The following is a 27,839-nucleotide window of genomic DNA, read 5'->3' on the forward strand; positions in this document are numbered from 1 at the left end:
ACTCTGAACAACAGGGGCTGAAGAATGCAAGGAACAACCCAAAAGGAACCAGGAAACCCCTCCAGCTGAGCAGGGACCAGCAGCCAAACCCGGGTAGAAACTGAGGATCATCCTCCAGGGCAGAGCTGGGATGAAAGCAGACCCGTGAGAGCAGAGTCGCTGCAGAGGAAATGTCTGCAGCAAAAGGCAAAGAGGGAACACCAGAGTGCCTGCTGTCCTTTGGGAGGGGCACCTTAAACACAGCTCACACTGTGGGGTGGGGGCACCTCAGCAAAGCCCCTGAGCCACCAGGAACTCACAGAACATGGGAGCAAACCCAAAGGCTGGAAACGGTAACAAAAACACAGAAACAAAAATGAAAATGTACTAAAATTTAATCATTCATAAAAGCTGTAATTTAATCTGTGACAGTAAAACACAAGAAGCAATATTAGAGTTGGTTTAGTATATTATATATTTTTGCTTTTAAAGCCATAGAAATCAGTTATCCCGGTTTTTTTTTCCTATAAAAGACCCATTTTTCCAAAGCATTATGCACAAACATTTTTAATTAGAATACAATGGCAGAATGAAAATAATGATATTCCGTAACTTTTAAATATAAAATGAAGTCAATGACTCAAAAAGTTATTTGTTGCAGTGAGTTCAAAGGGAAATTTTGGATAATATATATCTATAGTTATAGATATAAAATATAACAGTGGAACATTTTTAGTGCTTGATGGGGAGAAATTATGATAAAATGGTCAATATGAATTTTAATTATAGTAGCAATCTCTAACATTTGAAATGCATCCATGCTCCTTGGGATAATCATATGCTAGAGTCAATTATATTTATTCTCACATCTGTTAATTGCTATTGCAAAGGAGGAGGAATATTGGCTTAAATTTCCAAGAGATATACACAGAGCAACTGCTTTTTCCAAGGACTGTGTGCAAACCATTTTTAAGATCTAAATTCTTCCCGCAGGATATAAAAAACAGGAGAAGTTTCTTCCGATATGTTACTCATTTCCATAAGGTTCTGAAGTTGGGAATGCTGGCACTTTCCATTTAGGCAACAGTTCTTCATTCCTGCAATCTGGAGAAAGTAAAACAAACCACAGATGGAGATGCTGGAGGCACCAGTGACCTGCAAGGCCTGAAAGGCCACAGGCAGCAGGAGGGCTCCTCCTTCCCAGACCTCAGGGCTGTTTCTAGGCACAGAAAGCAGGAGGCTGTGGGTGTGTGACTCTCCAAAAGCTGGGTTTGAGCAGTGCCAGCCAGTGCCCACAAGAGCAGGGGTGCAGCAGCAGAGCCCACGGCCCCGGCTCGTCCGCAGCGCAGGGCAGGGGAGCTGCTCTGCCTGGGCAGCACAGACACAGCCCGGCCTCTGCTGCCTCCCAGCAACCCCCTGAGGTGACCACGGCAGCTGGCAGAGCTGGGCCAGCTCCCAGTGCCCCTCTCTGCCCCAAGTGGGGACATTTCTGTCCCAAACCCGGAGCTGCAGAGCTGCTGTTTCCTTCCAGGAGCAGCACAGAACAGCTGGGAGCACACAGAGCCCCCTGCCAAGACACACAGGAGGAGTATTTATAGCTGTGCCCAGTCTTGCTGGGCTTTTTTGGTTGGGTTTGGTTTTGGGTTGGCTTTTTAGGGTGGGCAGCCTTTTATTTGTGTGCCAGTGATCCCCATGTCCCACCCACAGCAGCGTGGAGCTGTCCCCAAAGGTCCCAGCACGGGGCCAGCAGCAGCATTTACCAGAGGATGGAAAGGAAGCACAGGGAGCCCTGGTGGCTCAGAGCTGCTGCCACAGGCAGAGGAGCTCCCAGAGGAGGCACAGCAAAGCTCCTGCTCGGTCCCACTCCAGCAGCAGCACAGGGAAGGGCTCTGCCAGGAGCTGCTCTGCTCACCTGGCCCAGGAGGGATTCAGGCCCCTCTTACCTGGCTCAGAGCTGCTGCATGATGGGAGTCTAAAGCAGCAGACATGATTTCTTTTTAGGCTTCTTCTTTTCCACTGGTGTTTTTCTATTTATCTGTCTGACCAGGTCATAAAAGATCTGCAAATGAAAAGCACAAGCTGAGAAACCCAAGTGATAAAACACAAGCTGTCAGAACTGAGGCAGGCTGGGGAGCTGACAAGTCTCTCCTGCTGGCTGCAGTTACGTAAATTCAATTAAACTGCTTGAATTTATTAAATGTTTCTCAAGCAGCTGCTTATGGAAGAGGAAACCCAAAGCTCCCATCAAAATGTGCAGAACATAAGGGAGCTGGAAACTCAAGTTTATCACCACCAAAGCCTTCAGGAGAGCAGGGCAGTGAAACTGCAGCAGCTTCCTTGCTTTGGAAAAGTGGGAGAAAACTCAGGATTAACAACTCAGGATGTTTTTTAAGACAGGCACAATACCCTGAAGGATCACTGTCTGCAGAGCCTGCCCCCCTGCAGGGAGGGGACAGCCCTGTCCCCTGGCTGTCCCTGCCCTGAGCTCCCATTGCCAGGGGAGCAGCCCAGGGCCCTCCTGCAGCTGCACAGATTTGGGAGGGCTGCTGCTGCTGCTGGGAGTTGTTTTCCCAGCGAGGCTCAACCCATTTATAGCAAAATGAGCTTTGCAAAAATGCTTGGAGCTGGGTCACAGCATTGAGGAGAAATATTTCAACCTTCAGAGGGCTCCACCCTTGTCCTTGTTTATTTTTTCCCCTTCCTGGAGTGGCTGACAGCTCACAAATTCTTGTTGATTCCAAAGAAATTCAGAAGACAAAGAACCAGTTTATAACACACTGTAACAACTGAAATTTGAGATTTTCCTTTCCCATGAGTTAGATTGTTTAGGTGCTAGGACTGACTGTGAGTACAGACATCTGCAACAAGGTTTCAGGAATGCCACCATCCCTAAAAAGAGTCAGTGTGGAGGAAGAGCATCTCAGAGGTCACCAGAAGGTCATCTGATTCATTCTGGATTAAAAGCTTATTATCTGAAAGGTTTGATTCACATTCAGCAAATGCATGTAGGAATTTATCACTCTTTCCTTAGATGTTAACAAATTTAGAAGCTCCAAAAGTAGTGAGAAAGCAAGAATAAACCCCAAAAGAATGCAAATGCTTCCCAGCCCAGGAGCCAGCAGGACAAACTCCCAGTGCACTGAGCTGCTTCATTCACAGCTTCTCTCTTTGATTTCCTCAGCTTTTGTACTTTTCACAACTAGGAAATATCAGCTGGCAGGAAACCAGAACACGAGGACCACAGGGAAACCAGAAGCTCATCCTCCAGATAAGCACATTCTTCCCTCTGCCGTGACCTCCCTGGAGCTGCAGCCCCAGCAGGGAAAGGCAGGATTCCCACGGGAGGGATGAGGGGTGCCACACCAGGCTGTGCCCCCCGGACCCCCTTCCCAGGGGGTGAGGCTGAGGAGGGGCAGAGTGCACCCCCAAAGTGTGAAATGCACCCAGCCCGGGGGTGGCACACTCGCTGGGCACCTGCTGATGGCTGAGCTGCTCCCTCTGCTCCACCTGCACACAAACCCCTGCTGGCTCAGCTCTGCTGCTCCTGAGCCCTGCAGCCAGGCTAATCCCAGCCCAGGAGCTGCACTTCAGGGGCCTGGGGCTCCCCTCCCCTGCAGCCCATCCTGCTGGCTGCCAGAGCAGCCTGGGCTCAGGCCAAGACCCTGCTGCTCCTGCTTATCACACAGCCCTGAATGCCCCCACTTATCTGCTGGCAGCAGCCCAGCTCTGCTGCACGGGGTCACCTCAGCTTTTGTGCCTGGAAACTTGGCCTCTGGCACAGGCAGATAACTCCCAGCACAGAATAAAAACTTGGTGCCTGATGTGGAGCAGAGCTCCCTCAGCCAGCCCACGGCCCCTGGCAGCAGGAGGAGCAGCCAAGAGCAAAGGGGGTCCCAGTTAAACTCAGGGAACTGCTCAGGTCTGGGCCTGGGCATGGCTTTAGCAAGCTGGGGGCTGTGATGAGGCATCTGCAGCCAGAAATGCAAATATTCCAAAACCAACAGCCGACCCCACACAGGACAAGGAGCACAACGGGGCATCACCCACGTTTGGCATGGCAGCAGCTATCGTGACAAAACATTCCCTCAGATAAATTTATCTCAGCTAAAAGTCACCCAGCTCAGGGCCCTCTGCTGTTCACGGCCCTGGGAGAGGCTGTGGAAACACCAGCCTGGGAAGTGGCCCTGCCTCTGCAGAGAAAAGGGAGCACAGCCTTGGGGCACACGCTGCAGGCAGCCCTTCCCAGGCTGGGAAGCCAGGGCAGCCTGGAGCTGCCCAGCTCACACAGCCAGGCTGCTTCAAAGCCACCTTCCTTCCTGCTGGGAACACACACAACAGGAGCTGCTTACCTCATTTACGTTGATTTTCGACTTTGCAGACGATTCTAGAAAGGCACAGTTACACCACTGTCGTGCTAAGTTCTGCCCCTGCTCTTTGCCCACGACTCGTTCTTCCTCCAGGTCACATTTATTGCCAACCAGAATCATGGGAACCTGCAGAGCAGCAAGCAGGAGGAGAGATCCATCAGCAAGGTCATGTTCAGGGAGCTCTGTCTGCTGTGGCTCTCAGACTGGGGAGGGGAAATGCAGGGGGGGAAATGCAGGGGGGGAAATGCAGGGGGGAAATGCAGGGGGGGATGGGGCTGGAGCTCCTGGGGCACTGGGAGCTGCCCCTGCCCACAGATGAGCTTTAGGAACCCTTCCAACCCAAACCTCTCTGGGATTCTGTAACACCTTAAAGAAGGGAACAGAACCCCAAAAATCTCTCCTAGCAGCCCAAGTGGGTGCCAGGAGCTGCCGGGGCTGCCCCAGCTGTGTGCCCTGCAGAGCCCAGGCTGGCACAGCTGGCCTGGGGCTCTGTCCCCTGCTGGGACACGCTGAGGCAGGGCAGCAGCAGGGAGTGCCACAGCCCAGCCCCATTCCTGCTCCCCCACACCGAGGGGAAGCAGAAAAACCCTAAAGAGCTGCTGGCAGGGTGTGCACCCGCTCCACTTCCTCAAACATTTCGTTCTTTGAGCAGAACCCGAGTCCTGTCCAGCTGGGAAATAAATCACTGCCCGATTCGTTTGGTAATTTACAACACACTGAGTGTTTCTAATCTGCTTCAGTGTTAATATTTGTGGTCTCTTCCTGACACAGCTACACTCAAGATTAATTTTTCTCTTTAAAACTCCCAGCCATACCCATTAGAGAATGATCATATTTTTATTTTTGAGACCTAAATTTTCCTTATTACATGAGGAACCTGAAGTCACAGCACAGATGAAGCAAATGCAAAAAAAGCTCATCTGAAAGCAGATCTACAGGCTCTGTCAGCTCAGATTGTAAATATCCTGTTCTTTAGAGTTTTCTAGACAGTTAAGAGAAATTTTCTCATACTGAAACATGAAAATGTGTTATGAACGTGTTCAGCAAAAAACTGAAGTGTATGAAGATGTGAAAAAATAGGGCAAAAAGTGATACTGAGATGAGTAAGCAGTACAGGTTTGAAAGACCTGAAACTGTGTAAGATTATTGCAGAGGGCATTAATGGTTCATCCAAAAATGGAGTTTGGATAGTTGAGCAGCTACCTTTGATCATTTACTGTTAGGTGTAGGAGATTGGAATTTAAACTCTTCCAGGTACAGACAATGTAATGATTGAGGTACTGGGACTTTAGACATGTTCTGCTATGAAAGACAGAAAGGAGCATATTTCCTAGCTCAGCTTAAACGTTCAAAAGGTTCTCAAGCTTGGCTTCAACAGGTAACAACAAAGCAAAGAAAGGCATTTGAACCAAGCACTCAGCTGCTGAGGCCAGAGGGAAGCAGCAGTGTCTGCTGAGGGATGCAGCTGCCCAGCTCAGGGCACAGATTGCTGTCCTTACTTTAAAAAGAGCTCCAAACAACCAAAACAACCCAAGACTCTGTCAGGCCCTTGATTAGTTCATGCCACTGTGTGACAGATTTTGCCACAGCTTTGAACTTCCCCTTCCCACATCTGGGGCAGTCTCCAGTGCCAGACAGCTGCAGAGCTACCAAGAACATCCTTACCATTATTCCTCCCTAACTCTGAGGGAAATAAAGCACAGAGAAAGAAGAAAATGCAAATCCTGGAAAGGAGTTTAAAGGAGAAAAGGTTAAGTAATGTTACTTTCAGTCAACTCCCAGCATTTCAGAGGACTGTGGCTTCCAGGACACGGGGAAATCTGGTTTTTGGTTTGTGTCCCCTAGCAGGTGCTGTGCCTCAAACAACACCACTGAAAACTACAAGGCTCAGAAAACTCACTCAGCACTACCCAACGATATCCTCTGAAAGAAGCTTTGTGTGCAAACATACTGCAGTGGTTCTGAGAGCAAAGCTTCTTAACCATTTGCAGAATAAAGCCAAAGGTGTTCTACTCACATCTTCAGTGTCCTTAACCCGTAGGATCTGTTCCCGCAGGTCCTGGAGGTCGTTAAACGTGGACTGTGCTGTTATAGAATATACTAGTGCAAACCCCTGCCCATTCTTCATGTACAGATCCCTCATGGCTGTGAATTGCTCCTGCAAGCAAATATTTTTTAGAGTAATTAGCCGGAGAATGCAGCTAATGAACAGTTGCAAAGGAATACTTCTATTGTACTGGAGACAAGAACGCAGTGCCACGCAGATGGATTTACATATTTACCCCTCACAGAAACCCACTGAAGCATGGAAATTGAATAAAAGCATTAACACTCTCTTTCCCTTTGGTGCTTTCTTCCCCTTAATAAAGGGCCTCTTGGAAGAATGGGGAAAAGATGAAGAGCAGCAATAAAACCAGACTGAAATGCCAGAGCAGGGTGGACAAAGCCAGCTCAGGGCTGCCTCTGCCCCAGCAGGGCCAGGACTTCTACCAGACCCACACAGCAACAGCTCCTGCTCCTGCTGGTGAGGATTCCAGGGCTTTCTCAATAAAACCAACTTCCAGGGAGCACCAGCTGCCTGGGACGTGCTGCCAGCCCCCCCAGGGCTTGTTTGTTTGGGGCCAGGGCTGTGCCAGCTGCAGGTGACACTGGGAGGGACAGCAGGAGGCTCCCCCAGCAGCAGGGCAGTGCCAGGAGGTGCCAGGGCCAGGTCTGCTGAGGAGAGCTGCCCACACAGCTGGTGGCACCTGCTGGGGAGCAGCCCCTCGCCTGGCACTGCCAGGCTGTGTCCCTGCACGCTGGCCACTTGCAAAGGCCATGGTTCAAACCCTTAAAAATGCTCCCAGAGCACAGTGCTGACATGGGGGTGGCACAGGGGGCACCCAGCTCTGTGCCCCAGCACTGGGACAGAGCTCCCCAGGCACCCCCCTCACTGGAGAGGTGATTTAACAAAACCCTTCATTCAGTGACTGCAGCCGACCTCCTGCCTTTGCTGGGGCAGGATTACTGCTCTCAACGAAGGAACTGCCCAGCAATTAGACAAAGAAATGCCACTTACTGTCCCTGCTGTGTCGAGGATCTCCAGCATACACTGTTGACAGTCTACTTCCACTTGCTGGGGAAAAAGGGGAACAGAAGCTCAGACTGAACTGTCTGCAGCAGGACAGGCAAGAGGAAGCCCAGCTCCTGCTGCCCTCTGCACAAAGGGCTCTCAGCAAAGCACAGCACTGCTCCCACAGGATTAATGATGCCCCAAGCCAGGCATTTGGGTCAGCTCACATGCTCCAGGACTCCCTTCATTAGCAAGGCTTAAACGAGCAGCTCACTGTAAACATCTCAACTTAAGTGAGATTGTAAATATCTGGACTTAATCCACTCTTACAAATCAAAGCACCTTAAAACTTTAATTTTTCTTTGCTGCCCGAAGATAAGGGACTAAGGAAGAGAAGAAAATGCAAAATATTTCAGGACCCTCCCAGTGAGACTTTGCAAATCTTCCACTCTCTGAGAAATGTCTTGGATCTAACAAGGGTAATTCCAGGAAAGTCAAGTAAATTTAACAGCAGAGCTCAGACCACAATTTAATTTAATTATCACAGGCACAAATGTCACAAGTTTTTAGTGTATGTTTTGGTGCCTTTAATGCTGCTGACATTTCTGCTAATCCGTGAAACAATGGCTCACTTGACATCCATCCAGGGAAGAAAGCAGCTCTGTGCTGGGATTACGTAACAGCCCAGGGACCCTGCAAGCACTTCTGCTCAGCAGCTCCAGCCCTGCACCCCGAACAGCCCCAGCAATTCTGTACCCTCTGGGAGACTTGAAAGAAATAAAAACCACGGTGCTTTACCTTTCTGTATGAATCTTCTATTGTTGGGTCATATTTTTCAACAAAAATTCCCTGAACGAACTGTACAGTCTGGGGAGGAAGGGAAGGAAAAAATCCTAAGTGAGCTGAACACAACCAGAAACATTCACCAAGAAGCATTTCAGGAAAAGTAACAACAGCAAATCTGCTCAGTAGTGAGGACCAGAGAAAAATACATCAAATTTCAATTTTGAAAATAAAATGTGTGTTTTTTCTGTTGAAATCACGTTATTCAAGCATGCTTTCAGAACTTTTTTTGCACATCAGCTTGTCTCAGAGAAGAGGATGCTCCCAAAAATGCCTTTAGTCCAGTGCCTGTGACTGCAGAAGGATAAAAACCACCAAGTACAGAGGCCTGGGGACTTCAGCAGAAGCACAGGCACTGTGGAAAATGCACATTTCAGTGCAATTCAGCAGAGAGCTGCAGCCCCAGAGCAGAGCAGCAGTGCAGCCTGCACGGGGGCTGCAGGAGGAGCCCTCAGCCCGTGCTCACTCACTCCCTCCCAGCCCATCTGCTCCACTCCTGCCTGGTCACTGAGCTGGGAGCATCCCTGAGAGCCCAGCCCTGCCTCCTGCCAGGACACAGCCTTCCTGCTCCTGCTCTGGCAGCAAAGCTCCTTTCTCCTTTTCACCCCCAGTCATCTGCAGTAGAACAGCACAGCAGTGTCTGAAGGGTCCTTGATATTTGTTATTTGTAAAACAAGGTGGTGTTCGTTTGTGGAACAGAGCTGAGATCCCAGCACTCAATTCTGTCCCTTGGAAATCAACAAACACACCAAATGTCTTTTGCCAGCTGAACCTTTCACAAGTTTTACACACAAATTCTGCAAATGTGTGAGGAAAGTCTGAGAAGCCACAACTATCTTGTTTCAAAATGGTTCTAGATCACTTAATAAATGCATTTTACACTCTAATGAACGAAGTCTCTGCTTCTCCAGGGTTTTCTTGCCACACTGAGCAGCTGTCCCAGTGTAACAGCAAAACCCTCCCAGCCAGCCCCGGGAAGGTGGATCACAGCATTAACCCCAGCAGCCAGAGCTGCAGGCACAGCCTGGGCTCGGGATGGCTCCTGGCATTTCTGCAGGGCCAGGCTGGCACAGCTGCTCCCAGAGAAGGCAGCTCTGTGCCAGGGGCTCCCACGTGAACCCTGTCACATCTGTCCCCTCTGGGAAGCAGCCCTGAGTGTGGCAACCTGACTGACATGTGACACTCTTCATGTCTGGTGGGCTTTACCTGCATGTGTCATAGGTGAAAATAAAAGGTCAAGGGAGAAGCTGCAAATCTGGGGCTGCTTTTGGGTTCTGTGCACATCCAAGACTTTCAGAAGTTTCTCTCTGTTTGGGTGGTGCAGCCCAGCTTTAGTTTCCAGTTCTCTGTAAGGCTTTGCACCACTGGGCACCTTTGTAAACTGTGTCACCCACTGCCACTCCAGGAGAGTTTGAGCCTCAGAAATGGATAAAACTGCTGCACAGGAAACAAAAGTGGCTAAACAACCACGGCTTTGCAGCTGTGAAGGTTTTCTGCTACTCCATGGCTGTTACCAGAAGCAGCAGCAGCAGCATGCTGGCACAGAAGGGTTAAAACAAGGAGGATCTGCAGGGGAACAGCCCCACGTTGTCATCTGCACCCGAGAGCAGGCAGAGCTGGAAATGAACACCAGGCTCTTTGTTGCACAGGTCAGTTTGTGCAGTTGGAAGAATGACATTTAAAGTGACCCCCAAATTGTTTTAAATCCCACCCTGTAACCTCTCCTTGCTAATGCTTGTAAATAAGTACACAGACTCTGTGAAAGCTAAATGTTATCCACTCCTAGCTGCTAATTGGCAATTACTGCGTGCTGCTATAAACATAATGGATCATTGCTGCATGTGAATGACCAAATATGCTGACTTAGCACCCAGCCTGTCAAAAAGAATTTAACTTTTGTTTACCAGATTATGTGAGTATTTGCATTTCAGCTGTTCAAAAGGTGGTGTTCACTCAGACTTCACACCACAGAGAAGGAAATTCAGATATGTCAGATGCTGAGTAATTTTTATTTGCAGCATACTATTAAGTGCCCCATTTCACCAAGTGAGTCTTTCAGTGTTATGTAAGAAAATTAAGATAATTAGGGAAGTGCTGGAGGAAAAAGTAATACAGATTGCTTACATTGCTGTGGAAGAACAGAGCTTGTACAAAAACTACACCTTGTAAACACCTTGTAGTGATTAGGATGGGATTGCTGGAAGAGTGCATCAAATTTGATATACAACTGAATAATCTCTCCTCCTGTTCACTGGGATTCTGCAGGTGATTTACCAGGATTACTACCTGGTTGTACCAGCAGAATAAACAATGAGGCAGGACAGGAAAGGCTGCTCAGCCATTATCATGCCTGTGACAAGGAACACTGCAGTTCCTTGTTGTAGATAACTCACACTTGACCAGTTCTTTGCCTCTCTGCTGGAGAGAGCTGCTTGACTGGTGAGTGATAAATGGGTGACACAAGTCTCTCTCACAGGGCTTTACTATCAACTCTGCTGTGTAAAGCTCTCCTTGGGAACAAGACAAGCACTCCAGGAGAGCAAAGTGCCACCAGCCTGCTCCTCCCTCCCTGCAGGGGCTGTGGATGCTCCTCAGGGCTGATGCTCTGAGCCCAGCTGCTCACTGGGGAGGGAAAACCCCCAGCCTTGGAGGTGTGCAGGGCTGAACCCCAGTTCTGTGATTGATTCCAGCCAGATTTCTGCCGTGCCACTGCTGCTGGGGCTTGCAGTGCTCACAGATATTCAGCGTGTACAGCACAGCACCCATGCAGGAAGCAGACATGACACGCTAATTACCGGCAATTAATCACCTCTCCTGAACCATGACACCCCTCCTCAGCAGTGCCACAGTGGCTGTGTGGAAGTCCTGGCACATTCAGAAGTCACACAACCTCCCCAAAGCACCAGGAAGCTGGTGTGCAGCGAGGGGCTCAGAGCTGCCCCCCAGACTCACCAGAGCGGACTTGCCCACACCTCCTGAACCAAGCACCACCAGCTTGTACTCACGCATGGTGTGGTCTGTTCAGAGAGCGACCTGCAAGGCAGGAGAGAAGGAGCAGTTAAGGCACAGAGCTGGGAACTGTCCTCAAAGCAGCAGCACCCCTGCGCCCAATCCTCCTGAGAGGGAGAGGGCTCTGACAGCCTTCACTGGCAGCTCTGGTTTCACTTTCCACCTGAACACTCAGGCTCAGAAGGACACACAGCCCCAGGTTGGAGGAAATGGCCAGAGCTGGGTCCTGCAGCGCTCAGAGAGGAAGAGGATGGACACACCAGGGGACAGACACAGAGGCTGTGCCAGGCACCACGAGCTGCCACTGCCTGTCCTCTGCTTCCTCAGCATTTCATGGCACAAACCGGAGCACGGGACAAGAAAATTAGATCAGAAAGAAGCAAGTCAGGAGGTTTCCTTCTCCCCTCCACCCCCAGCAGGGAGGGATTTAGGTCAGTGTTTTCTCTCTGGAAAAGGTCAGGCCCAGCACACGGCTGCCAAGGCAGAGCTCTCTGCTCGCCCAGCACAGACTCTGCCTTTTTATGGAAATCTTGCAACTCCCTCAAGTCACTACGCAGCAGCAGCAAACTTCTCCTGCTCCTCGAGATTCCCTGACAAATAAGGCAAATGACAAAGGCAGTGATAAACACTTGACAGCGTGTTTACAGAGCAGCCAGGCTGGGCTGTCCCTGCAGCAAACAATGAGCTCAGCACCGAGCCCCCTTCCGCAGGGACGCGCTTCCTTCCCAAGTAAGGCTGCACTTGGAGCCTGGGCAGCCTCCACGCTCCAGGCATTTCAAACTAACCCTGCCACAGGATTTATGGGCTCCCCTGCTACAGCCTTGGAAAAGGAGAACTTCCAAGGAGTTGGGTAGAGAAATGTATCAGGAGCCTGCGGAGAGCAGGGGGTGGATTTGCAATGTGGACAACTCCCTGGCAGGCTGTGTCTCGAGTTTATGTCATCACTGAATCCAGGTTCTCTTCTGTCATCTGGACTCCCAAGGGGAAGATGAAAAAGAGAGTCAAGAGGAGCCCCATGTGCTGCTGCTCAGCCATCCCCAGTGTGAGCTGAACTGGGACCAACAGGGAGCAGGGACCCTGCCCAACCAGCCCACCTCAGACTGTTCCACGGGCTGGATGTCACCCAGGTATGGTTTAAACAAAAACCTGAAAATCCCACGTGCAGCTGGAGAGAGACACAGATTTCTGTGTTCAGTTTAGCACAATTTCAAACTAATTCTTAAGCCAGAATGACAGAAATGAAGGACTTGCCTGTGCTGAGCTCTGCAGTCACACAGCCAAGCTGCCCTTCCCTCCTCCAAGCCCTGGAGAGGGAGCGAGGCTCAAGCCATCAGTGCAGCCCATCATCTTAAGCACCTGGAGGAGGCTTCTCTCCAACTCCTGAAGCCCATGTGAGCTGCAGTTGCCTAACTGCAACTTGTGAAATCAAGTCACACTGAAAGGGGTTTTCCAGAAACTGCCTAAAAGCAGAGCAGGCAGTGTCTGTGCACTCCAGGACACTGACAACAGCCCTGGCTAAATTCTGGGAACTGTAAGCTCTTCTGCTTGACCATTTCCCTGAGAAGTAACATTCACTTCCTTTCTTTCAAAAATCATGATTTTGAATGGGAAGGAGAGGGGAATTCCAATTAACAATTCTTTTCCCCTTGATAATCCCTAGAAATTAAAAGCTGATGCATTTTTTATAAAGCATAAATGCAACTTATTGATCCAGTTTGTCTTAATTTCTCTACAGTCCCACAGTCAGTTCCACTAAAGAAAACCCAGAAAGCAATCAAGCTAAGGGTTAAATTTAGCTGTGAACTATTTCATTTCTTATTTATAGTAGAAAATACTTGTGGGGAAGTTTAAGCTGGGAGCAGTACAAGACTAACTTCTCATTTCTTCTCTACAGTATTTGCTGATTTTTTTTTTTCAGGTGCAACAGGAAACCAAGATCCTGAAAGGCACGAGCCTTATTACTGTAAACCCCACATGCCTTAATTATCTTGTAGCTCTTTCACAAGTATGTTAATGTTATCTGTTTATACAACATGAATAGAGTGCTCAAGAAATTACTATGCTGCATCCCAGCCAACTTTTCATTTGGCAACTGTTGAAGCCCACCTAAATACAGTCAGACACAGCAGCATTCATTTCCATCCAGAGCTCTCTGTAGTAGAGTCACATGCTGCAAAGCCACAGCTCCATTTCCAAGTGGAACTGAACTATGGGTGTCAAGTGTTCCTTTAGAGTCAAGAGAAGAGTCTGATCACTAAAGAGTGTAGAAAAAAATTAACTGTAATGTTGTGAAACTGGTCTCATTAGTTCAGAATGCTGTGGTGCAAAATTAAGGCTGCAGCTGAGTGTGTCTCCTTGCTCCTGCTCCCTCTGGGCAGGCAGGGCCCTGAGCTCCAGCAGGACAAGCAGGGGCACCCCCAGCACCCACAGGGTAACAAACCAGAGGGTTCTTGCATCTGTAATCACCAAAAAACTCTGCTTCTACACCATCAGACACCTGATCCACCAGAATCCAGCTGTGCTCTGGATTCTTTACCAGGAGCATCTCTGCTGCTGCTGCCACCAGCGCTGCCCAGGAAGAGGCAGAAATGGACATTCACCCACTCACAGCAGCAGCCCCCAGCTGCTCAGCTCCTCCCTGACAGAAAAGTGAAGGGCTCTGCCCAGGGAGCAGGCAGAGAGGTGAGAAAGCTGCAGGATATCTGTGCCAGCATGCAGAGGCAGAGCATCCCTGCCAGCACCACGGGTGGATGCAAACACAGCTGAAGCTGCAGCCTCAAGTGTGGCCCCCACTCACTGCACCTCTGCTCAGCCAAGCCCCTGTGCACCCTCCACGCTGCACCAGCCATCCTCCTCCTCCTGCAACCCGGGGCTGAGGCAGCAGGAAGGAGCAGAACTCGAGGGTATTTCCCAGGCAGCGGCAGGAGCGGGGCACGGGCAGTGGGGACCAGGCCTGGGGCCCCCAGGACAGAAACCTGATGCAAAAGCGAGCTGCTTCTGTTTCTCAAGTTTCAGCAGCTCACCAAGAAGTTTATAATTCAGGCAGTGGGGAGAGAGAAGCATGAACCAAAATAAGCAAGCATAGCACTGAAAGAGCGAGTGCAAGAACTTCACTTATCACAGAAATGTCATTTAAAATACGATGAGAACAGTAAAAATCTCTTACCTTGGCATAAAAGATCTCTCATCAGTGTTAGCAGCTCTAGTGAAGGTTCTTCCAGGCTCCCCACAAGGAACTGAAAAAAAGAAGAATTAAAAAAAAGAGTGAATTGTTTTTCAAGTGTCAGCATTTGTGAAGCATCTCTGTAGTGCTTAAGGCAAACCACCCTGCTCCTGTGGCCTTTCCCTCCCTAGAACACTCCAAGGAAGACTTCACTTACAAAAGACAAACTCAAACTAACCATGTTTGAGGTTGCACCGAGTTCTGCAACACCTACAAAGTGCAATTATTTTAGGGAATCCAGCAGGTTTGTGGCAGGGCTTGGAACAAGATGAGCTTTAAGGTCCCTTCCAACCCAAACCACTCTGGGACTCTGTGACAGTCCTGGGGATCAGAACAACTCCCAGCAACACCATCCCCAGCCCCAGGAAGATGTTGAGATGTTGAGATGCCCCAACATTTCCAGCATTCCAACAATCCTTTGTTCAGTACCACTGAGCAGCAGCAGTGCTGATCCTTCAGACAGGAATCACAGCACTGGCTACACCCTGCTGCCCTGACAGGGAGAGTCCTGGCTTTCAGAGGTTCAGCACTTCATCCTTTCTTTTCAAGGGATAAAAAAAAAGAATCAATTGTTCCTCTGGAATCACAGGAAGTTTAAATGGAAACCTAGTATACTGGTTTTTTGAAAATACTTCTTTTCAGCAGCTCTGGAGTCACCTTGGAGCCACAGAAATCAAAATTGTTTCGAAACAGATAACGGAAGCTCTCATAATCCTTGTCAAATATTTTTCCAAGTACAAGAGAAAGTGAGTCTAGAGGGCAGGGATGGATGGGATATTGGGAAGAAATCCTTCCCTGGGAGGGTGGCAGGCCCTGGCACAGGTGCCCAGAGCAGCTGGGGCTGCCCCTGGATCCCTGGCAGTGCCAAGGCCAGGCTGGGCAGGGCTGGGAGCAGCTGGGACAGGGGAAGGTGTCCCTGCCATGGCAGGGGGGCACTGGAGGGGCTCTGAGGTCCCTTCCAACCCCAACCATTTGGGATTTTCCCTGAAGTGCTGCCAGTGCCAGCTCCAGCACTGCAGACAGGCGATGGCTCAGCAGCACCAGCTGCCCCTGCACCCAAAAAGCGCAGCCTGAGTTTAAATGAGGGTGAGAGAAAAGGAACAGAAAGAAGTGAGGCATGGAAAGGAGCAGCACAGAAACCACAGCATCAGTTCCTAGAGGCAGTGTGAGATGGCCTCTCGAGGTGCAGCTTCTGCACCCACAGCACTGAGGGCCCTGCCCTGCTCTGCCCCAGGAAGATGTGCTGGGGTGGAAGAGATGTCCCTGGCTGAGAGAGAGAGGCAGGGAGCAAGGGCCACTCACCTGGCTCTAAGGAAGGAAAAAGAGAGTCACTCCTTGCTTGCTCATCACTGGCACCTCCCTTTCTCTGATTTTCACCAGCGGGAATCGGAATATTGAACGTTTCCAAGGGAAAAGAGGCGTCAGCACCGTGCACATTGGGAGAGAAGCACAGATGTCTCTGAACTCCAGCACCTCCACTCAAGGCTGGCTGTGCCACCCCTGTGGCCATGCCCTTCCCACTTCCCAAATGAGAGCAGATTCCTGGGATGCTGCAGCCACGCGTCCTGGTTATTTTTATCCTGGCAGTTCAATACTGAATCGTGGCTACTATAAACAAACCTGTTTAATTTTCGACTTGTAAATGTTCTCCGTGCCAGTTTTTCTCAGTTACTATAAACTAGGCCATGCAAAGGAGTGGATTTTCTTTTTTTAAAAGTGTCAACTAAACATTGCTCAACACTCTACCAAAATCCCTCCATTACTCAGAGCCATGTTGGCAAAACAAACCCAAACCCAGCACTTCTGCAAGGGGAAGATTTACAGCCATCAAAACCACACTTAAACTGACAGATTCCCTCCACAGTAAAAAAAAGAACCCAAACAAACAGAGAGAATGATGCAGCAGCAAAGGCTGGAAACACCAGGCCAAGGATCTCCCCGTGGCTTGGAGCAGCCCTGCTGCTGTTCAGCTCTGCCCAGGGACAGCTCCACTCAGCACCTGCTCCCAAATTTGTTCCAACCATGTTCTGAGGTATTAAATTACTCAACGAAGCCAAAAGCACATGAAATACTTCCCTAATGCTCACCAAAGCTGTCGTCGATGACACAGTGGTTCCAGAGCTGGGAACAGGGATGTGCATCCCAAAGGAAAGGGGGCTTGGCTGGAAATCCCACAGCTTGTTAGCAGACACTGCCCCTGAACAGCAGCAAGGCCAACACTGCCATAGATTACCCTGCTAGTTAGCAAGGAGTCTGTTTAATTAATAAAATCACTGCCATGGACTCACATGTTCACAAAAGGAGCCCCTTCTCCCAGGCAGTTGAACTCCCTGGCTTTAGGGTACAGGGAAAACCTCCTCCACCTTTCCTGAGGCCACCAGAAAAATGAGAGGGAAGAGAAAAACAAAAGACTAAAAGACCAGACTAAGCAGAAAGCAGGACTTGAATGTGACATCAAAAGCACAGTTTGGCAAACTTCCGTTCACAGACTCTGCATTTATTTTCTTACTCATTATCACTGACACCAAAGTAAGTGTGTTTTAGGTATTAACATTACATAAGAGGTAACATTTTATCATTTGTGGCAGGAATTTCAGCCTCAGTTTTGTAATTTTAACACCAAAATCATTATCATTTCCACTGACTGCTCTCAGCACCAAATCAAATACCAATCAAGGCAGCAAATGTGTAATTAGCTATGCACAAGCTTGCTCTAGGATGAGTCAGGACCCCACTGAGGTGCATTCCTGACACTGGAACATACAGGGCTGTCCCTTGTCCAAATCATCAGTAATCCAAGTGTAAATATATTTTCCTCCTGTTTTTCAGGTAACAAATAACCCCAAAAAGACACAGCAAGAAGCACACCCAGAAAATAAAGCTGGTGACAAGCCAAATAAGCAAACAGGTGTGTGAGAACACAGGAGAAGACACTGGCCAGAGGTGTCCTCTGAGGAGTTCCATCAGAAAGGGCAAGAGAGCAGCATTCAAACCTTGCATCCATCCCCAAAAGCTCCCGGCCCAGGGGTGTGCTCCTCAGAGCCACATCCCAACCACCACTTTCTGCATCACTCCACATCCTCCTGGAGCACTGGGAGGCTCCTGAGCCAGGGCCATAAAGGGCTGGGCGAAGAGTAAAGTCCTCCAGCAACAGAGCCCTTCCGACTCCAGCCTTGTGCTGAGCTGGAGCTTTCAGCAAATTAACTGCAGCCCACACAAACACGGCAGAGAGACAAACTCCTTGGAAAACAGCAATAATTCTGTCACTGGAAACAGTCGTTTTGTGCACAAACACTCTGGGATTGATCCTCCTCAGCCTGTAATCTTTTGTGCAATCAGCTTCATGCTGAACCTGCAATTTCAAATAACATAATGTTAACTTCTATGGAAGCGACTGCCTAATTATTCATTGGAAATTGCTTTGCTGTAGAAGCTCTCCAGGCAAGGAACAAGGGCTCTGGGCAGCTAAAGCCTGCCATGCTGAAACGGCTAATTTATTTTTTGTCCTATTGGTCTGCACTTGCAGAAAGTTGCTAGGGCCGTGTGCCAGCCAGACAAAGGCAGGGGAAAGGAAGCCAGCAGCACAACTCAAAGCCCAACACACACTGCATCCCCAAATTAGAACAAAGCCCTACGTCAGGGGCTGGAGCTGGCAGCTCCCTCCGGCCGGACTGCGGCACGCAGCGAGAGCCGCAGGCAGGGCACAGCCGCCTCACCGGGCACACCGAGGGCAAACACACCTTGCTCACTTCCTGACGTGACACTGAAACACTAACTTTGCTCCTTACTAACATCTTATCAAACTACCAGCTTGATAGCAGGGATTGTGAGGTCACAGGTCCTCCCAAGCAACACCACGGCCGCATTTGCCATTTCTCCGTTTCCGTCTAGCCCCACTGGAGCAGCTCAGCAGAGGGCTTTACACCATTCAGGAGTTCTCCATAGCTTTTTTTGGAAGAAAAAAAATGAAAAAACCACTTCCTTTCCCCCTTCCTCATCAGCCAAACACGTAAACATTAAAGGGCATCGCCATTAGACACAGCAGCCCTTCAGGGGACTTCCTCCATTTGCTGCCTATCACATCCACAACTTGCCACTGATTTTTAAGCCCTATAAAGTTTTTCATTCCTCTCCATTTCCTTTAGTGGAAAAAATATCCTGACCTTTTATAAAACAGATTAAATTCCACACAGACCCGAGGAGGCTCAGTCGTAGCAAAAGACCAACCGTGTTCTACTTGGAAGGAAAAATTTGTTGTGCTGATAGTAGCTTGGCAACATTCGCCACTACTCTTCCTGGTTTATATAATTAAGAGTAAATAAGTGACATGAGGTAGATAGATTGCCACTGAAATTTCAGCTTGCACTTTAATTATTTCATTTCTGCAGTAGTGGTGACGAGACATTGGCCATAAAGCCCAGTTTAGCTTACTTGGTCTCCAGCATAAAAAATATCATGGAGACACGAAGCTCCCAGGCCACTAAGGGTTCTTTGAAACTCCTCAATAAAACTGGAGAGGTTCAAACTGCTCTCCCCATGTATTTCAAACTGACACTGGGTAGGTTAAGATGAAGTATTGGGAAGAAAGTCTTTACTCAGAGGGTACTGAGGCCTGGCATGGGGAGGCTGTGGCTGCCCCTGGATCCTGGAGCACTGGGACAGGGGAAGGTGTCCCTGCCCGTGGCACTGGATGGGCTTTAAGGTCATTCCAAGCCAAACCATTCCACGATTCTGTGATTTACACCCACCAGTGATAAATCCTAAGACTAACACCAAGCCTCTAAACACGGGGCACATCCCAGTTCCTCAGGAGACCGGGCTAACTCACAAACCCCAGAAAACACTGAGATTCTTTAAATCTCCCTGGCACAGCTGCAATAACCTGTGTGTTTGTACACTGGATCTGACCGTGCAGCCCGTTCTAAAGGTCAGCTTTGCATGTGCAGCCCAGAGATTTTCACTTGCCTGGCGTGTGGCAGCCACAAGGAACCAACCCCCCCATTCCCACGCAACCGCCGCTCATTAAACGCCTCTTTTAACAACAATTTCCAGAATGAAAAGCCCCACTGACCATATGGCCACTTATTAATACTACATTTGTTTATCAGTTTAAATAAACCCCCTAGAGCAATGAGTATCCATGTAACGAGGACTCGAACACGGCTCACAACGGATGTGTTCTAGCACTGCCAAGTAGGGCTGCACCTCCTCAATGCCTTTCATGGCAGATTTCAAGGCTTGATAGGAACCTGAATAGCAGTTGAGTGCACAGAATTAACTTCAAATAGAGGGGAAAGCAACAGTTTCATTGCGTTTCGTAAAGAAATTAAGTTATTTAATGTGGTGCTTAATCCTTCAGTATTTAGCTCAGCCCCTTAATGCTGCTTCCTGGAACCTTGGGGCAGAGTGGGGGTGGAAACTGAATTTTCTTCTACAGCAAAAATGAAACTTTCTTCTGTGTGAAGGTTTTAACTGAAGGAATATTCAAACAGTTATTAACACTTCAGTGCCAGAGCGAGAGCTTCGAGGCCAGTGGGCTTTTAACCAAACCACTACCAGACCTGGCCTCTGCACCAGGGCTTCTCTGAAGTTTTTTAATCCTCCTGAACCTGCTTAAAAGGGCAAAACTCCTTTGACAATTCATCCTGGAATTTCCTTTCTGGTGAATAAAAGGTGCCATTAAAGGAAACAGCTCTGATAGTTCAATCAGTTTCACAGGAGCCATTTCAGTATTTATAGGTCAAGCTTGATTACAACCAAAATAGACAATTCTCCAGCTGCCTTTAAACAGCAGCAAGCCCAGGGCTGGGGCAGCTGGCAGCAGAGGGGCTGGCTTTGCCTCACAGGGAAGGGAGGACACATCCTACCCTGAGCAGCACTGGCAGCAGCCACTCCTTCCCTCCACCTCATCAGCTCTGCTCAAACAGCAACCAAGAGAGTCTTATTTTAGGATGTGCCTTTGAAATGATAAGAGGTAGGGTAAAAGGAAAAAAAAAATCATCTCTCATACGTTAAGATGTAAATTTGTCAAACACACGGCCTGGGGACGGGTTCTGCTCTCTGCAGGACTGGGAACACAGCACACTTCACCTGAGTGTCAACTCCATCTCCACAAGTTCTGTGCCTTCCCCGTGCTGAGAACACTTTCCTCCAAAGTTAAAACTTCCACCCATTTGTTTTTTCGGGAGTAAATCTGCAAAGAGAGCACCAGCCCAACCCAGGCCCTCAGCACAGCACCACCAGCACTGGTTTTAAAGAGCTCCTAAATCAACTCCCAGCCACAGAGACGCAGTGGATGTGGAGCACGGAAAGGACAGGGGAAGGAAGTTACAGCAGCCCAGCTCTGCAGACACAGCTTCATCCTTCTGACACCTGCTGAGCCCACTCTGCCCTGCTGCTAAATGGATTTGGACTCGATATTGTGCTTATGACAAGGGCTTGGGCAAACACTTCATTTAACAGAGGCTGCAAATACTGGAATTACAGAAAAAAGGACAAGACCCACTTTCTCAGAATCACACCGCCGAGGAAAGTGCCCTGGAGCATGACAACAGCTGTTTGATCGTTTCAAACAGGATTCCTGAAAAAGCCCTGACTGCATTCTAGTGATCAATACGCCAATGCAGAGTATTCACAAAACAAGGCAAAGCCATAATAATATTGTAACCTCCACAACTTCATAAGTGATCTGATGAGTTAAAAGCCCTAAATGCATAAATATTTCATGAGAAAGGCTGTCTGGAACCACTTCAGTCTGTATCTTTAATCTGAATGTTATTTTCAGCTACAATTAGCGTTATAATCTAAAGCAGAAAGCAACAATTGGCTAAATTTATTTTATCTTCACCCATATTTACTTCAGAAATCCAGCAAGTTTTCTGTTCTTCAGGCCTGATACCCAGAAACTGTTACTCAGCACAGGACTGACAAAAACATCAAATCTCAGGGTAAAGCAAGATGTGCTGGAATGAGACTGTTACACAAAAAAAGGAGAATTGCACCAGAAATAGCCTTACCCAGTGAACTATGAGTTACTTTTAACTATCACGTGGTGAGTGGCACATAAAAAGATATTATTCTGCATGTCAGCTGTCTGTAATGAAAGTTTTCCTCTTCCCAGCTGCCCCTCCCTACAACTTCAAGTTTATTTGCATGAGAGAAAAGAATATTGCATAAAAATACAACATAAAAGGCACTGCATCCAATGCATCCAGCTGAAGTGCTCCTCCCACGTCCTCGCTGCTTCCCAGATTAAGGGTCTATTTCCAGCTGAAAATGTGGGAGATGCCTGATTCCACCCAGATTCTTCCCTTGGACACAAACCTGCACAGCTTTCCTGGCAGGGCAGGAGCAGCCCCAGCTGCAGCCAGCGATGCTCGGATCCATCAGGAGCAGACTGCACTGCCCTCAGCTCACACGCAATAATCTGACTTAAACATGACAAGTTCACATTTTTGCAGTATTAGAACACTGCAGAACACAACATCGTTGAATCCAACAAATATTTCTGCTAAAAAAAAACCCCCAAAAACATTCCAGCCAGCCTTGAATCCGCAGTCATTGACAAGGGGAATGCAAGTGTCTGCTTTCCTGCAATGCTCCAGCAAGCAGCAGTTATGCAACACAGCCCATTGACAAACACACTCCCAGGTGCAGAACATTCCCAAAAAGCAGAGTTCTGACAAAGCAACGATCACCTATCACAGCAATGCTCACCCTGCTTGTTACATTGAGCACATTTCTGAGCGCTTTTTGCCTCGCTGAAGCGATGAATAAAGATTTGTTTCAGCCCCAACACAGCCACTGCTGTGGGCACATCCAGACCTCTTGCTTCAGTGCCCCCAGATGGATTTAAGTATTTTCCATCTTATCAATATTCACAATAAACAGCAAACCACAATGCTTTGGGCCACCTGCTCAACAGGACTGCCATTGCCTGGCTCCCCACATTTTAAGTTAAACAAAGTCAAATAGGTGAAAGAGCCAAGTCAACCACGTGCAGCCACGGGCTGTGAGCAGCCCTGGAGATTCCTTTTTGGCTCTTTGGCCTGTTACCTGTTTCTCCCCTGGTATAAAAGCCCAGTGCAGGGTCAGATTCCCCCTCAGACTGATGATTCTGTTCATCAAAAGAAAGCAACCAGCAGTTTCCAAAGCATACCAAGTCTGCTTCTGTCAGCATCTGGACTTCTGAACCCAAAAACATCCAATCCATGCCTTTCCCTGGGCTCAGGTGAAGCTGCTGCAGCTGCAGTGAGGAAGTGCCTGTTCAGGTATAGCAGGTATTTCCCAATCCCAAACCCTGCCCCAGCACTCGCAGCAGGGAGCAGAGCACACATCAAAACATCAAAACACAGTCTTTACGTGGCCACGGCAGGGTTCAGCAGAGCCACCCGACCTGCTCCAGCAGCTGAGAGGCTGAGAAGGAGCCCCAGCCCTGCCCTGGGCTCTGCTGCACAGGAGAAACAGAAAGAGGCAGCTCTGAACTCACCTGCACCCAGGTGAGCTGCCTGCCACAAGGCTCTGAGCACAGCCTGCAGCACTGCAGGTACTGACCCAAAATGACTGCAGATCCAGTGAGGGAAGTGTTCTGGTGTCCCATTTTCTCCCCCACACCCCTCAGGACCTTCCCACAGCACATGAATGCAATTTAAGTTTAAACACACCATTTCTGATCAGGAATGTAACGCTCGGTGCCTCCTCCTTGAGCACCACCCTTCTTCCCACAGCCTCCTCATTTTAATATTGTTAAATGGATTTCTCTACACAGCCTTCATTACTGCAGTATTTGCAAGGGAAGAAGTGATCTCTCAGTAACCAGTTCTGTCCCTCTGCAGATCAAAACTTGTTTCACAGCAAACCTGGGAGTGAAACAGCACCAGAGGTGCAGCACAGAGTGCTTCAATGTAAAATCCAGGTACCAAGAGCTGAGCAGGCCCAGCTGTGTCCTGACTGAAGCTCTGCCTGTCACTGGGTCCCCTTTTCTTCAGAGGGGAGCTCAGAAAACAGGCATTAATTAACAAAATTATGCTATCACAGGAAATAACAGGAAGCTTCTCATAATGAGCCATTTAGCTCTGAAGGGTTTCAGTCAGACATGTCAAACCAGCTCACAGAGGATGTCAACAGGCACCAGCACACACAGCCAGCTGAAAAACAACCAGCAGAGACCCTCAATCTGCCACAACAGAGAGGCAGCTCCAGGTAACTCTCACAAACACAGGCTGGCCCTGGAAAATAACAAGCTGGTACCTCTGAGACCAAATGTCACCTAGCTGGTACTCTTCTGGCAGCCAGAATGAGGCACAGGTCACACTCCTGCCAGCTGTCCCGGGCCCAGCAGAGTGCCCACAGCAGCCCTGCTGCAGCACGAGGCTGCAGGACACTGCCCTGGGTCACACGTGCCAGGAACTGCAGCTTCCTCTTCTCTCCTCAACTCCTTCCCTCCAGCAGCAGTGGTACTGGCACAAGTAAGGTGTATCTTCTTCACACCTACTTTAATCCTTCCTCAGCATTTCTCTGGTCTTCACTCAGCCAGCACAGATGGTTTTTCACTCCTGCTGGAGACACTGAACTGCACCAGCTGGATTCCCACTGGGCTCTTGCTTCCAGGAGTGCTCAGCAATAAAGGTTCCACAGTGGGAAGCAGAGGATTCAGTCTCTGCCTCGCCTTCCTCACCTCCTGGTGGGGAGTAACCCACTGCAAGCAGAGTGCCCACAGCAGCCCTGCTGCAGCACGAGGCTGCAGGACACTGCCCTGGGTCACACGTGCCAGGAACTGCAGCTTCCTCTTCTCTCCTCAACTCCTTCCCTCCAGCAGCAGTGGTACTGGCACAATTAAGGTGTATCTTCTTCACACCTACTTTAATCCTTCCTCAGCATTTCTCTGGTCTTCACTCAGCCAGCACAGATGGTTTTTCACTCCTGCTGGAGACACTGAACTGCACCAGCTGGATTCCCACTGGGCTCTTGCTTCCAGGAGTGCTCAGCAATAAAGGTTCCACAGTGGGAAGCAGAGGATTCAGTCTCTGCCTTGCCTTCCTCACCTCCCAGGGGGGAAGTAACCCACTGCGGCTCCATCCCACCACTCCCACTAACTGAAACGTCCTGAGCTTGATTCTGCCTTCCAGGACCTGAGCTTGATTCTGCCTTCCAGGACCTGAGCTTGATTCTGCCTTCCAGGACTTGAGCTTGATTCTGCCTTCCAGGACCTGCAGGGAGCCCAGGGGAAGGATGGAGCAGGACTGTTTACACCTCACACAAGTTCCAACATCTGAGCAAGACAGGCTGGACCAAGGAAGAGAGCTCAGCAAGACCAACAGCTCTTTCAGAAGACTTTGGGACATCCTTGCTTATCTCTGCCATTAGGTGTCATGTTTCCAGCAGCAGCAGCTTTCCTGAAGAGCAAACACAAATGCCTACAGGAAAATTTCACCCTGGGATTTACAAGCACCCTTTTAAGAAGATGCTTTCATTAAAATTCTGTTTAATTTCCAATTAACTATTAAATAAAAGAGTAAAAGAAAATAAATAACTACTTCAGCGCTCAACATAAAATGAACTGAGGCTATACTTTAACCACCATCCTCACTACCTCATCTTCAAAAAATAACCCAACAACCCCCAAAATCAAGGCCAAAAAATCCAAACAGCACCCTGGGACATGACCAAGTTTTAAAAGTTGTGTCTCTCTTGAATCTGCTTCTGCAGAATTAAATACACAAAGTTATAAGAAGTGACTGATGTTCAACATTAATGTGGCTCATCAGAAATGAAAAGAAAGTGATAAAATAGCACGTTTCCCATATTACCCTAAAACCCAAAAGTTTTGATCAGGATCCACAGCCAGAGCCAGCTAAGCTGATTTTGGCAAGGCTGAAAGTAACACTGGATCAAGGATAATTCTGAACTTCAAACAGCTACCCAGAAAAAAACACTTCAAATATAAAGCCTAAAGGTTTGAACTTATGTATGTTCAAAAGATACACTTTGTTTTCTCTAGGAAAACAGATAACAGGTTCCTGTTGTCAGAGCATTAGGATTCCTCTTGAAGACCATTTTTTTTTAGCGCGCAGAGCTGCACAGAAGCAATCTGTTCTCTAAACACCGAGCACGAGTTCAAAGTGCCACCGAGCGAGCCGTGCACGTGCAGGGCACAAGAAAAAGCACTGCAATATAAAGTACAAACAAATGCTTGGAGTTGTTTATGCCCAGGACGATGATTCAATATACAATTAAAACTTTAATGTTCAAGCACATCCACACGTTACCCTCCTGCCATTTAATTACTTCTCAGTTTTTTTAAGAACAGTCCTCAGACTGGCTGAGCAGCCACGAAATGCATCACTAATAACCCATGCCTGTGTATTTGCAGCTTACGCTTTCAAACACAAACCGTTCCGACGCTCTGCGTAAACACGAGCCTCCAAACAAAAGCATTAACCTGCCACCGGACTTACAACTCGGCCCGTCCGGCAGGAGATCCTCTCAAACCTCCAGCAAAGCTACTTACCCTAAAAGCAGAGGCAGCACACGTGAGGGCAGGGAGCTGGGAGCCCCGGGGTGACAGCGAGGGTGGGACAGCGCCGGGCACCGAGGTCCCCCTGGGCATCCCCAGGCTCGGCGGGCAGGAGAGGAGCTGCTCTGGAGCGGGCAGCGGCGCTGCGCACGAAAACAGATTATTTTTAGAAGCGGCGCGAGCACAGCACTTCCTGCCGGCTCCACCTTGAAGAACGACAGACGCTCTGTCACCCTCCACTCCACAAGCAGGATTTCACAACTTCTGCTACCTGCCACAACACAGCGAGGCGAGGGACAATCTGCCGAGAACGGCAAGTGACAATTTCCCAGTTTGCGACTTGGCACTAAGAACTCCTGTTGGAACATGCTGCCAGTCTTCGCTCGAGTCAATAAATCGATGCCTTTTTTCCTGCCACAGGGATGAACAGAACATTACATGTTTTTATTTATGATACTGATTTTTTTTCCATAGCAACCGGATGTGAACATGGCATTCCCAGCGCAATGAAGTCACTATAGCAACGTGATAATGATGTCAGAATAATCAGACAGCATTGCGTACTTGTGAAATACATGGCTTCTGTGAATTCAGAAAGTTGCAGAGACCACAAAAGCAAGAGTGCTCCATCTGGAACTTCCCTTTAACTTGCCTGGTTTTGGATAACTTCTCATTAAAGGCACGGAGCTTTGCAAACGCACCATTTTCTGTTTCTCCAAGCTTCATCCATCACTTCCTGAAAGTCTCACAATTCCCGCATTAAAACCCGTTCAGATCCGAGGATCTGCTACACCAGGGAGAATTACTGGCACGCCATTTCAGCATGAAAAAAGCAATGACACAAATCACAACAGTGAAACATTTCACAGCAGACAGGCACTGTCAGCTGAACAGACGCTTTCCTCAACTCTTCAAATAATCTGGTGTCTCTTTGCGGGGAGCAACACAACTACTCAGAGAGAATTACAAGAGCAATTACAGAGTGCCGATACAATACTCCGAAGGCAGACAGGCGTTTTGAAGTCAGACGACTATTTTAAGAAATATTCTCTCCCCTGTTAAGCTACTGAAAGGAAAAAAACCCAGAGTTTTCATGGTTTGCCCTTCCTGTTTGCAGCTCTTTCCAAGCTGTGCGCAAAGCAAGACCCAGTTCCAGCTCTGTGTCAGTCGGAACTAGCTCGCTGTGTCCAAACCCCAACCCTCCCACTGAGGAGGCTCCGCAGGAATCCCTGCACCAAACCCACACCTTCTGCACCTCAAACACCGCAAGCAAAGACACCAATTAACGAGAAGTACCTAAACACCAAACTTTCCCTACGCACAGAACAGTTTCTCTTTAAAGCGACCGAAGGAAGTGCAAGAAACCTTTTCAGAGCTGAGGTGGTGTGAGACAACCAGTCCTTGGGAGTGGAGGATGACGATGGGCTGGGAGGATGAGGATGGACCGGAGGATGAGGATGGACTGGAGGGTGAGGATGAGCCAGAGGATGAGGATGAGCCGGAGGATGAGGAGGGCCAGCTGGATGAGGAAGGCCAGCCCGCTGCTCCACGTGGCTCACGGGGGGCTCTCCCCCTTGGCTTGTCCCACCTGCCCGAACCTCCTGCCGCCCACCCGGGCCGGCGAAGCGGAGCGGCTCACGCAGCGCGTCCCTCGTCCTGCCGTGCCCGGTGCCAGCCCACCGTCCGTGCCTGCAGCCCCGCTGTCCCTTCAGCCCCGGTGCCCCCCGGGCCCGCACGAGCCCCTGCGCCCCTTCCCACGGCGGGAGCAGCGAGCGCGGGCCGCCCCGCACACACCTGACCGCAGCAACACCGCAACAATTCCGCCGAGCTCGGCGACAGCCCCGGCTGCGC

General features: G+C 49.1%; 1 protein-coding gene across 2 annotated transcripts; it reads right to left on the reverse strand.

Annotated features, from left to right (window-relative positions):
* Positions 1 to 356: 356 nt before the first annotated feature.
* On the reverse strand, positions 357 to 27,839 carry RAP1A (RAP1A, member of RAS oncogene family). 2 transcript variants are annotated; one of them, XM_041427187.1, is made up of 9 exons: positions 27,783 to 27,839; positions 14,417 to 14,486; positions 11,194 to 11,274; positions 8,197 to 8,265; positions 7,405 to 7,461; positions 6,364 to 6,504; positions 4,329 to 4,472; positions 1,923 to 2,038; positions 357 to 1,083 (listed from the first exon to the last, which is right to left on the reverse strand). In XM_041427187.1, the coding sequence occupies exons 3-8, from the start codon at positions 11,248 to 11,250 to the stop codon at positions 1,952 to 1,954; spliced, it is 555 nt and encodes a 184-aa protein (XP_041283121.1). In that variant the 5' UTR covers positions 11,251 to 11,274; positions 14,417 to 14,486; positions 27,783 to 27,839; the 3' UTR covers positions 357 to 1,083; positions 1,923 to 1,951. The 2 variants fall into 2 exon arrangements, with proteins under 2 accessions (XP_041283121.1, XP_041283122.1); XM_041427188.1 differs by lacking the exons at positions 11,194 to 11,274; positions 14,417 to 14,486; positions 27,783 to 27,839 and adding an exon at positions 11,051 to 11,069.

This window comes from Onychostruthus taczanowskii, unplaced genomic scaffold (assembly GCF_017590055.1).
Source record: "Onychostruthus taczanowskii isolate IOZ18803 unplaced genomic scaffold, ASM1759005v1 scaffold97, whole genome shotgun sequence".
NCBI lineage: Eukaryota > Metazoa > Chordata > Aves > Passeriformes > Passeridae > Onychostruthus > Onychostruthus taczanowskii.

Coding starts and splice junctions, on each gene's coding strand:
- RAP1A (XM_041427187.1), bottom strand. CDS start 11,250: ATGCGTGAGTACAAGCTGGTGGTGCTTGGTTCAGGAGGTGTGGGCAAG. Junction 8,266..11,193: donor GTGTGGGCAAGTCCGCTCTG/GTGAGTCTGGGG, acceptor CTTCCTCCCCAG/ACTGTACAGTTCGTTCAGGG. Junction 7,462..8,196: donor TAGAAGATTCATACAGAAAG/GTAAAGCACCGT, acceptor CTTTTTCCCCAG/CAAGTGGAAGTAGACTGTCA.